The following is a 12,450-nucleotide window of genomic DNA, read 5'->3' as shown; positions in this document are numbered from 1 at the left end:
AATTTTTTAATTTTTAATTTTATTTATTTATATATTTCAGGCAATGACAAAGAAGTACAAGTTGACAAAACATAATAATATAAATTAATATAGTGCATATTGTCCAGTTTTGCCTGAAAGGGAGTGGGAAGAAGATAACTTATTTAATCCCACCCCCAGTTCTCCATTCAGTGATTATTCACATGAGTTTCACTCTTACTTTGTTCAAGGATTATAATACAGATGTTGTATCATAGTGGCATTACCACAGGTAACTATAATTATTACACTGTAACAATAATTTGTATCAACAATGTAGGAATAATGAATATACCAACAATGGTAATAGACAAAATACCAACAATGGTAATAGACAACATAGCAATAATGGTAATAGACAACATAGCAATAATGGTAAGGAAACATTGAGCACATGTTAACACTTTGAGACAGAGTACAACAGCAGGTCAATTTAAAGACCCTCATCTCTATATTTGAACCAGACCCCATGTTTGTATAATAGTTTAAATCGATTAATAGTTTGGCATTGCTTGTGTTGTAAGTTCAGTTTGTTCCATAGTTTTACTCCGCATACAGACACACAAAAATTAAAATATAACCTTATACATACATGTAAATAACTGGGTTATGTGAAAACTGAATGATAATTAAAAAAAAGTATCTGCGGTCATCTATCTTCGTGACTCTGAAGAAGCCAAAGAAAGAAGCCATCAAATGCCCAGTTTACAAAAAGAAGAAAATGAGAAATGAGCACAAGATAAAGGTATGCAGATGTCTATGAGTGACGTGGGTGTTATGCAACAGGCTGATAATTAGCCTCTTGCTGGTATGTTGCTATTGGCCACAGAAGACGACTATATTTGGTTTTTAGTTTTGCTGAAATAGCAACTGTAACAATGGAGGCATGATGTCATGCAACTAATTTCACCCTTAGTCTAGTTTGTGTTTGCAACACAAGCAGTGCAAATTCACAGACTGTGGCATTTTTTAAAATGTATTGCTAAACGCTATATGCTAAATTAATTAACTTCTAATAAACATTGTAAACATGCCACTTTGTAACCTACATGTGAAATAGCTTTTTAAATAATTTGTAATGTGTAATGCTTAATTTAATAGGATGTTAACAAATGTTAATAAAGTGAGCATTATGGTAAATTTAATTGGGTAACTTATTCATGTGTGATGCAAGTGTGATCTAAATTGCGTATTTTATCTTGAAAATTCATCTGAAATATTTTGAAGCGAGAGCACCCACTGGCCAAAATGAAGAGTCAGATACTTCCACAGCAGCCACAGACATGGTTTTGAAGTTTGATGAGGTTATATATAGAGATTATATAAGATTATACAGTATATATATATATATATATATAGACAGAGATTGAGAGAGAGAGAGAGAGGGAGAGAGAGAGAGAGAGAGAGAGAGAGAGAGAGAGAGAGAGAGAGAGAGAGAGAGAGAGAGAGAGAGAGAGAGAGAGAGAGAGAGAGAATATAAGAATCCATCCATCCATCCCTTAACTACCGCCTGTCCTTCTTGGGTCATCACAGGGCCAACACAGATAGACAGACAACATTCACAATTACATTCACACACTAGGGACAATTTAGTGATGTCAAAATATAAGAATATATAAGAATTATATGTAAAGGATTATATAATAAAATAACACAAATAATATATTATGATATATTTTTGTGTTGGTGGCGAGGTTAGGGGGTGGGATGGTTTGCCCAGGGCGTAAAACTAGCCAGCACTGCCTTTGTGCATACGGGAGAAAGTTTATTGACTTGGACACGTCTGCACGTTATTGCATCAGGCACACTTTGACTTCCCTGAGGCGAGCGCAACCAGTTCACTTTTTCTGCCAAACCTACACATTCTTGGCCATCTCTTTTCTTCCATTAGGAGTGATAGAAGAAGCGACACTTACATATACTCAATAAACTGATACCATAACCATATACGGTACTAAGGTCTTTATTCTGTTGTCTAATTTTGTAATTACTTTGTAACCATGATTTTAATTACTTTGGAAATATTTGTTGTACCATTTATGGACTTAACATAACAGACTACATTCCATTGACAGGTGACACTTGTGGTTGTGCTTTGATTTTGCCGATTTCCTGCCTGGAATGACTGGGGTGGGGACTGGAAAGTGATAAGAGTCGGATTTCCCCCTGAATCAGCTTAGTTGGACTCTCTATAAATACATACCACCTGTCTTCTCAGTGTCTCTGCTGTGGCGCCTCAGCCTGCTTTCCCTCCATCATTGTGCTTTTGCGACCTTCAACACCACCAAAACCATGGCTCAACAGCAGCAGATTAGGTAGGAACCTGTTTCTAATATATGTTTTCATGTCAGATTATGTGGTATATTCTAATAATACATGATTTTATTGTCTAAAATATGAAGACGATTTGGTTTGTTCAATTTTCGTAGCTAATAACAGGGGATGCCTTATGTAATATTTAGTATTATGTTGATACTTTTTGTCACAATGTTTTTACAACCACCATTCATTGCCATTCTCAAATTGTCTTTGATCTTGCTGCTTCAATGATTTTATAGCTCAATCAGTTGAAGTTACATAACTATAGAGCCACACTTTATTCCATGTATATACAGTAATGTAGTAGGAACAGAAATGTCTGGAATTTGAATGGAGTTCTCCATTCTCCAGCCTTCCGGCTAAACTGATCAACGGGGGGATTGCCGGCATGGTTGGAGTCACCTGTGTGTTCCCAATTGACCTGGCAAAGACTCGCCTGCAGAACCAGCAAAGCAGTCAGCAGCTTTACAGGAATATGTAAGAAACCAGACACAGCAACAGAGACATGACAGGATACCTAAACCCCTAAAACTTGTGCAGGCCTTTTCATTCATTATGTGTTGACACACATTTGTTATATTGGTGCTAGTCCATGAATCAAATTCTCTACTGAAGTCATTCTGACAACGCAAGAAATTCATTCCTGCTGTTACTGCTCTTGCCGGGAGTATTTACATTTTTTAATTTGTCGTGTTTGGCAGGTCACTACTACAGTACTGGGTGACTGTATAGTTATTTTGCTGTAACTGGTGATTCCGGTATTGCTTTGATTCCGGTAATGCTTGTAGTCCGTCATGTGACGTTTTACCAGAAGTCAAAACTGGCGGTGAAGGGGCCGAGATCTTCCTGCCAGAAGCAGATACCGGCAAAAAATAAAACTACGCAATGGAATAGATCCCTATATTTTATCAAAAAAAGATTTGTTGAGTGATACAAAGGACTATAGGCTTACGTCTGTGGAGTTCCCGGACATGTCAAACTATACTCCAGACGTCTTTCTACATACTTGATCAACAGCCACACAGGTCACACTGAGGGTGGCCTTATAAACAAGTTTTACACTGTTCCAAATTAGCACCACACTGTGAACCCACACCATACAAGAATGACAAACACATTTCGGGAGAACATCCGCACCGTCACATACACAACAGAACAAATACCCAGAATCCCATGCAGCCCTAACTCTTCCGGGCTACAATACACCTGCACACATCAACACCCCCCCCTCCCCCTCCTGCGTGCGTCGGTTGAGGTGGGTGGGTTTGGTGGTAGCGGGGGTGTATATTGTAGCCCGTAAGAGTTAGGGCTGCAAGGTGTTCTGGGTATTTGTTCTGTTGTGTTCATGTTACGCTGTTAGTATGGTGAAAAAGCGGACGCAACGACAGGTTGTAGAGGACGTTAAAGGCAGTGCTATCACGTCACGCCCTTAATATTGTTGTCCGGGTGAAAATCGGGACAAATTCGGGAGAATGGTTGCCCCGGGAGATTGTCGGGAGGGGCACTGAAATTCGGGAGTCTCCCGGAAAATCGGGATGGTTGGCAAGTATGTTGCTAGGGCGGGATAGCCCTTCAAAGAAGGTGAATTCATTAAAAAGTGCATGTTAGATTTTTTTAAGAAATCTTTTCTTGCGGCCCAGCCTCACCCAGTTTCTGCATCCAGTGGCCCCCAGGTAAATTGAATTTGAGACCCCTGGTGTAAATCATGAATGTCAGGGAACAACTTGTGCAGTGCGGGTGCTAACCAGTTGTCGCCACTCAGCCTAAATAGCCGGCAACTAATTGAGATCAGGTGTGGCCAGACTCCTGGGGCCAGTGGCACATCAAACTGCAGGAGAGAGAGAAAAAGAAGGCGAGGAGAATGGAAACAACAGCAGGAACATAATCTAACAGTACCCTGCCCTATACGTACGCCTCCTGCATTGCAGCTTACTAGGCCTGTCTGGAAAACCTCGCAATCCATCCTCGGGATCGTACCCTTCCCAATCAACCAGGTCTTGAAAACCCCTGTCCCTTCCCTTTTTCTCACGTTAAAGATGGCTTCGACCGTAAATGCAGGGTGACCTTCGACCAGCCACGGGGGAGGAGTAAGCACCTCCGGAGGGCAGAGCGAGCAGGGGGTTACTGGCTTGAGGCGGTAGACATGAAAGACCGAGTTTCACTCGAGGGATTTGGGAAGGCACAGTTTAATTGCAGCATGGTTGATGATCTTGATAATAGGGTCTATAGCGAGGGATAGGTCCCAGGAAAACACCACACTGTTTGTCCCACCTGGTAGTGTGGTGCGGGGACTCAACGGAGGTTAGCGAGGCGTTGGTTCCGTTCACATTGGCGTCTGACTCCAGTGAGGAAAAAACTGGAGGTTGGTACACATATGCTGCATGGAAAGGTGTTAGACCTGTGGCAGAGCAGATGAGGGTGTTGTGGGCATTTTCGATCAATCCGTCTCTTCCTCTTGAAACCGCGTATCAAGCCGCACAGCTAGTTCGATGAGGTCATCAAGGGAGAGCGAGTGAGATCATGTGCCGCCAGCCCAAGGTAGAAGGCGTTGAGGAGCGCTGACAGACCCCAGTTAGAGTCGGCAAACGGAACTCTATGGCGTAATCAGAGACTTGTCGCTGCCGCTTCCCTGCCTGGGAGCTTCTGTCTAAATACTTGGAGTAAAGCTTTGAAATATGTGGCGTATGAGGAGTTTTTGACACTGCAACCGTTTTGCTCTGCCGTGGCCCAGGCACCCGCTCGGCCACTGAGGTGAGAGATAACGAAGGCTACTTTTGCTCGCTCTGATGTGAAGGCAGAGGCTTGAAGTTCAAAGTGTCGTTCACATTTCGTCAGACATTGTATCACATTTTCTCTCTCACCGGAGAACCTCTCAAGATAGCTGAGAGCAGACGGCTGCGTTGGCTTGTTTTATCTGAGCGCTCGGACTTCCCGAGGGGGCGGCAGTAGAGCTTGTGGTAGGCAGGACGTCAGCATGCAGAGTGTTGAGTTGAACCATCAATGTGTCTTGTCATTCCGACAAGAGTTTGTAGGCCCAATCTCCTCAGTCATCCTGCTGGCCGATGTGTCGCGCCAGACCTCACGAGGCTTGCTCAAATGTTTAATCTCTTCGAGATCCATAATCTGACCGACACCTTCTGTCAGGAATCGTAAGTGTGAATCTCAAAAAAGGCAGAGACTGAAACCAGCAAACAGGCATTACCTCTTTAATGTTGAGGTGAAAAAACAATAAAAATCGATGGCGAATACAAAACATGGTGCCTCTGGCAAGTTGGACACTGGCAGACCTGACGTGGACAAGGTACCGAAAAGCGCCGTTGAGAAGGCTGTGTAGATAATGGACATCAGATATTAACTTGTGAGGTGCCGGTACTAACCAGCTATCACCACTCAGCCTAAATAGCTGGCGATTTTTTGGGATTTAAGTGTGACCAGTTTCCTGGAGCCAGTGGCATGTCAAATTGTACGAGAGAGAGAAAAAAAAGGCAAGAGCAGAAACACAACAGCAGGGACAAAATTTAACAGTGGGTCCCCTCAGTATATCACTGATTTGTTGTGCCCCTACACTTTAGGGCGCAGCCTTCGATCTTCAGGCAAGGGTCTCCTAAATATCCCCAAAACTAATTTTAATAACCAGGGAGACCTGGCATTTCAGGCTGTTGCCCCCAGACTCTGGAATGACTTCCATCAGTCTCTCTGTGCGCTTGACTGTGTTGACTCTTTTAAAAAACAATTGAAGACTTCGCTTTTCAAAAAAGCTTTTAGTCAATAGACTTTTTAACTTTTTTTTAATCCTTTTTATGATTTGCTCCTGTTGTTATAATGTATTTGTTGTTTTAATTCACCTTTTGTACAGCAGTTTGTGATTTTTATCTGTGAAAAGTTAATAGAATGTACATTTACTTGAGGGTTTCTCGTACGAATCCAGCTTCCGCCATCCTAGTCACTACCATTGTGCCCTTGGGTAAGGTATTGACCCACCTTGGTTCGATTGCCACCCACACTAGTGTGTGAAAGTGAATTAACTTTTCGTGGTGGTTGGAGATACCATAGGCACAACTTTGCAGCCATGTATCAGTCTGTCTACCTCAGGGCAGCTACGGCTACGAATGTAGCTTACCAAAACCAATGGAATGCATAATGGATTCTCTATGTAACGCGCTTTGAGTCACTAGAAAAAAGCAATATTTACATAAAATTTATTATTATTATTATTATTATTATTATTACCACCATTGTATTTGTCATAGCATTTCTTAACCTCCCTTTATCTCCTGAAATCAATTCCTTTTTTTTTCTCTACCAGGATGGACTGCCTTATAAAGACCGTTAAATCCGAAGGTTACTTTGGCATGTACAGAGGTAATCCTCATTTAATTCTTTAAATGTCCATTTGTTGACTGTGTAAAAACTAAATGTGATGTAAATCAATCATCTCTAATGTCAGCCGGACTCAAATGAGGTAGTAAGTAGTGAAGCCATTCTCATGATAATGTCTGTTATTTGTTGCTCCAAAGATACCACTTTAACGTTGTTGTCAGTTGTGCATTAAATCAAATCAAATTCGTCAATGTAGTAACAGTCGAGTCCGACATGACTTTAGCGGTACCCTTTTAATACAAGAGATTGGTTTCGCTTTCTTTGAATAGGTCAATGCTTGCATAAGGCAAAGACAAGTCAGGTCTGTCAGACTGAGTTTGAAGAAGGTTAGAAGGTCTGTGCATAGGCAGTACTCTCTTGAGGATCTCATTGCCTTGGACCTCCACCTACAAATAGCAGCCAGATGTGCCCATGTTATTGACACTTTTCCAGCAGGTAGTTGTTTTTGTAATGGTACATGTTCACCACCTGCCAGGTGAGGCGCCCATTGGGCAGCTTCTTCCTAAGGTGCTGAAGGCCAAGTTTCTGCATGTTTCTCAGCGACGTTTGCACATGTGCTATCTTAGCTGCAGATTCCATTCCAAAAATAACATTCTTGGAGATGATATTGGTCCAGTACTCCAATCAACGCATCTGGAGTTTGTGTTTGAACTGGGCCATCACATCACCATGTCCATTTTGTTCCGTTTTAGAATTGTTAATGTCAATTTATATAAATAAATTGACACATCCTAGATAACATGAAATATGTTAAAAAAATAAATACATTAATACAATACAATTTCAAGGTCTACTATAGAGGGTGGGTGAGGAAAAAAAGGCTTTTTACATACTGGAATTTACATAAAAAGGGGAGTTACTCTTTCAAATACTGTATATCTGTGTACACATCAAGTATTACTAGGGGTGCTGAAAAAAATGTTTTTACATCCTAACTGCTATTCTTATGACCAATTCTAAACTGATTCAGAATTTTCAACAATAAAACATTAAAAGAAAAAAAAAAAGAAAAAAAAAAAAAAAAAAAAAAAAAAAAAAAAATATATATATATATATATATATATATATATATATATATATATATATATATATATATATATATATATATATTTTCTCCTAAATATCCCCAAAACTAATTTTAATAACCAGGGAGACGTGGCATTTCAGGCTGTTGTCCCCAGACTCTGGAATGACTTCCATCAGTCTCTCTGTGAGCTTGACTGTGTTGACTCTTTTAAAAAACAATTGAAGACTTCGCTTTTCAAAAAAAAAAAAAAAAAAAAAAAAAAAAAATATATATATATATATATATATATATATATATATATATTTTCTTTCTTTTTCTTTCTTTTTTTTTTTCTTTTAATGTTTTATTGTTGAAAATTCTGAATCAGTTTAGAATTGGTCATAAGAATAGCAGTTAGCAGTTATATTCACGTTACGTCGGGAAAAAACACGGAGACTATTTAATCCCTACAAGCCTGTTTCGCAGGTTTCCCTGCTCTTCAGGGGAGTTATATATGTGTGTGTGTGTGTGTGTGTGTGTGTGTGTGTCATAGGAGCTTGCAGGTGGGGCTGTTGTAACCTGTAACCTGTAACGTGTTATGAAAGTGTTTTATAATTTTTATACTAAATAATATATTGTGAGAAATCGGGACTTGTAAGTTTCACACCCCTAGTAATAAGAGTAATGTACCACCAAATGTTTCATTCTGAAATTTTGAGGTAATTGATGCCAATGAGCTTAGCATGATACTATGTCCACTGTAGGTGCTGCTGTAAATCTGACCCTAGTGACTCCTGAGAAGGCTATCAAACTCGCTGCCAACGACTTCTTTCGCCACCAGCTAAGCAGAAATGGGTGAGTATAGTCCAACAGAGAAAGATTGAACATGACTTTAAAACCCAGCAATAAATCGGTTTTATCGTAAAACATGTGTGCGTGTGTGTCCTTAGCGCTAAGTTAACAGTGTTCAAGGAGATGCTGGCAGGATGCTGCGCCGGGATGTGCCAGGTCATTGTCACCACACCCATGGAGATGCTCAAGATCCAGCTTCAGGATGCTGGCAGGCTTGGTAAGGCTGTCAGTATTTAAACACATATATACTGGATAGATTATACATTATTTTTGACATAGCGGTGACATTGTCTTCTTTTGCTTCATCCTCCAGCAGCCCAACAAAGGGTGATGCCCAGTGTGGTAACGGCTCTGAAGATGGGTGGAACCAGTGCTGTCCTCAGCCGCTCCTATAACGGCAGCCCTGCGCCTCAGGTCATGAGAGTATCAGCCACACAGATCACCAGAGAACTGCTGAAGACCAAAGGTGTCACAGGACTGTATAGAGGACTTGGGGCTACGTTAATGAGGTAGTGACACATCAGACTCTTCGTGAGTCTACACTGCAGTAGTTGACATGCTTTTCTGTCCCCTCCTTAGGGACATCCCTTTCTCAGTTGTGTACTTTCCTCTTTTTGCACATTTACACCAGCTGGGCCAGCACTCATCAGGAAACCCATCGGTGCCGTTCTATTGGTCCTTTGTGTCCGGCTGCTTGGCTGCGTCCGTTGGCGCGATAGCTGTCAGCCCTTGTGACGGTCAGTGCAATCTTTGTCAAAGTGAAGCGTTTAAGTGACGTGAACTCAGACTGCATTTCTGTCTATCCTACATAGTGGTCAAAACAAGGCTACAATCCCTCAAAAAAGGAACTAATGAGGAAACCTACAATGGAGTGGTGGATTGTATCAGGTAACGTGGACACCTTTCCATTTTAGAAATTCTATGCAACCTTGATTTATGAACTTAATTGTTTCTTGAACAAGGTTCTTAAATAGAAAAGTTTGTTTATTGAGGCAAATTTAAATGTGAATAATGGGTTCCCGCCTTGACAAAAGTCCATATTTCAGTAAATGTTTGTACACTTTGAACGCAATATAACGCGTGATACAGTACTGTTTATCAAACAAACATAACAAGGGGGTGATTGATCAACTTTCTTTTTAAAAAACAAAGTCATACCACAACAATGTTATGCAGCTGCTTTGCTTACACACACACACACACACTGTCACTAGCCCTGTGGTGCACTCAATTGGAAATCACAAAACTCCTTATCATTAACAGCCAGGTAGCTACAATCATTAGGAATAATAAATAACATCTGCTTTGCCTTGTCTGTTTACCTTGTCGAGGAGGTTGAGGAGGGTGTTGAAAGGAATGGCAGTGTCGACAACGCTGTGGATACTTCTTGAATGTATCAAACCACACAACGCTTGTCCATTGCTTTCTTTGGACTCATATTGAGCTAGCAAAACTCGAAAAATATTTTAAAAAGGTTAAAACGCCTAAGAAGCACACAAAGCAGCACTGCAGCTTACAGCAGCATTCTGCCAACAGGAACAAACCAGTTTACCCACATTGGATGTGCTTCCAGGCACATGATGGGTGGATGAAACATTTGTACATGGAATCAAGATTTGTACACCAAAGCATCATTTAATTCCGTGTGCGGTTTGTGAAATCTAAAAGTTCGTAGAAGGAGGGGTTTATAAATCGAGGTTCCATTGCAGCTGAATTGGCTAATTAATGTCACACAGTCTTGACCCAAGGTAGTCCTAATCCCATATGTTTCCTTTCATTGCAGAAATATAATGAGAAAAGAGGGTCCATCTGCTTTCCTCAAAGGAGCCAGTTGTCGGGCCCTTGTCATCGCTCCCCTCTTTGGCATCGCCCAGGTGGTGTACTTTGTTGGAGTTGGAGAAATGGTGCTCGGTTACACTCCCTATAATATCTACTCTGCATAGGGGAGGTTAGGTGTATAATATGGAAGGGCCAACATGCAACAAGTCAGGTTTCCTCCACTGGAATAATTGATAGACTAACTTGGGCCCCTTTCCCTCCATAATCAGATTTACAGTATGTAAAAAAAAAAAAATTCTGTCTAATTCTTAACACTTCATAATCCTAAACTGCCTCCTAGTGGAAATTCTGAGATAATGGTGTGTTATCAATTACATATAGTCAGAGATTTCATAGACTCACCTCAAAATAAGTCCAAAAAAAAGTTTGACTGCAGTATGGCTGCAGTGCCGTTAACCCTTGGTAAAACTTGAACATGGCAGATGCCATAGTGTAGTATTTAGTGTAAGCAATTTAATTTTTTTCAGAACACTTTGGAAGTGATTTGGAAATGTCTATGTGGTTTCTGCCTCTCCTTGTTATCTGCTCTTGCAGAACCTGTTGTTTTAAGATGAACTAAACAGCTCATTTGATTTTGGAGTTCTTTCCAGGTCAAGATTCCATAGAACTCTCTTTATGCAATGTTGTAAAGGGGACCTATGATGATTTTAATCTACATTCAAAACACTTTCTTGTGATCCAGATAAGATGTATTGGATCTGCTTTGGTGTGTGTTTTGCGGGAATTTTGCTCCTCAGTCACTTTTATAACCTGTTTTTTGAGACTGTCGACAAGATGTTCATTTGTGGAGGCTTGCTCAGATTGCAAATGAAACCACACCCGACCCTCTCCAAAAGCAACAGATATATATCTTAAAAACGAACATCACTGCGGTTGTTTTTCAGTCATAGTCGAAAAAAAACTTTATATACATTATATAGATTTGGCGGCCACAACATTAGGTACACTTGTCCACTCTTGGATCGAGAGCTGCATTAAAAAAGTTGTTTTTTAGCAGCATTTATGTCACGTCAGTGTTATTATGCGCATGCCACGATTAGATGAAATTAATTCTTTATCCTAACGTTTTTTGTTTCTTCAAACCAAGTCGCAATATCGGCGTCTTCACTTCAGTGGCTAATCAATTTTGTAGTAACCACATAATTATTTATTTTATCGTGTATATTTTATAGACATAGATCAGGCAGGAAGATCCAGTGGCAAAGGGGAGGTAGTTTGCCGACAAAGCATGTGCAGAATGACCATTAGTCTGTCCGTCAATATTTGACGTCACAAATGGCCCACTGTTAAAAAAAGGCAGCAAAACACAGAGTTCACATTTTTCAGCCAAGTATATCAAACGTTAAGTACTGAATATATGCAATTAGTTGTACTTAGAATTAGAATACACCCTATTGCAATAACCTTATGGTTTGACACTTTGGCATTGTTTAATGCGAGTATCCTACATTGTAACAACATTTACAAGTTAGAAAAGAGAAAAATCAACATAGATCCTCTTTTAAAGCTACAGGATACAGTGATGCGTGACTGAAGTTGATTCACAGTGCTTTAAAAGTGCAACATGTCTCACTGACCCACTTTCATTTTGTTGTTGACTGTGGTACCTCTGTGACTGGACCTGTCTGTGTCACACGACCCCAATGCATTAAGAATATTAAGAACAGTACAAACTAGGAGTGGGGAAAAGTGGTTTTAGATATTTTAACTAGAGATGTCCGATAATATCGGCCTGCCGATATTAGCGGCCGATAAATGCGTTAAAATGTAATATCGGAAATTATCGGTATCGTTTTTTTATTATCGGTATCGGTTTTTTAAATTTATTTATTTATTTATTTATTAATTTTTTATTAAATCAACATAAAAAACACAAGATACACTTACAATTAGTGCACCAACCCAAAAAACCTTCCTCCCCCATTTACACTCATTCACACTCATTCACACAAAAGGGTTGTTTCTTTCTGTTATTAATATTCTGGTTCCTACATTATATATCAATATATATCAATACAGTCTGCAAGGGATACAGT

General features: G+C 40.1%; 1 protein-coding gene across 1 annotated transcript; it reads left to right on the top strand.

The window, feature by feature from the left end:
* Positions 1–2,310: 2,310 nt before the first annotated feature.
* Positions 2,311–10,518, top strand: slc25a55b (solute carrier family 25 member 55b). Its single transcript, XM_061971085.1, has 9 exons — positions 2,311–2,333; positions 2,689–2,814; positions 6,644–6,699; positions 8,488–8,578; positions 8,674–8,792; positions 8,889–9,084; positions 9,155–9,312; positions 9,388–9,463; positions 10,359–10,518. Exons 1-9 carry the CDS (start codon positions 2,311–2,313, stop codon positions 10,516–10,518), a joined length of 1,005 nt encoding a protein of 334 aa, XP_061827069.1.
* Positions 10,519–12,450: the final 1,932 nt, after the last annotated feature.

This window comes from Nerophis lumbriciformis, linkage group LG01 (genome assembly GCF_033978685.3).
Source record: "Nerophis lumbriciformis linkage group LG01, RoL_Nlum_v2.1, whole genome shotgun sequence".
In the NCBI taxonomy this organism is placed as follows: Eukaryota; Metazoa; Chordata; class Actinopteri; order Syngnathiformes; family Syngnathidae; genus Nerophis; species Nerophis lumbriciformis.
The sequence above is the reverse complement of the archived record's forward strand: the minus strand, read 5'-3'. Positions and strand labels throughout refer to the sequence as shown.

Coding starts and splice junctions, on each gene's coding strand:
- slc25a55b (XM_061971085.1), top strand. CDS start 2,311: ATGGCTCAACAGCAGCAGATTAG. Junction 8,793..8,888: donor TCAGGATGCTGGCAGGCTTG/GTAAGGCTGTCA, acceptor TTCATCCTCCAG/CAGCCCAACAAAGGGTGATG. Junction 9,313..9,387: donor AGCTGTCAGCCCTTGTGACG/GTCAGTGCAATC, acceptor TATCCTACATAG/TGGTCAAAACAAGGCTACAA.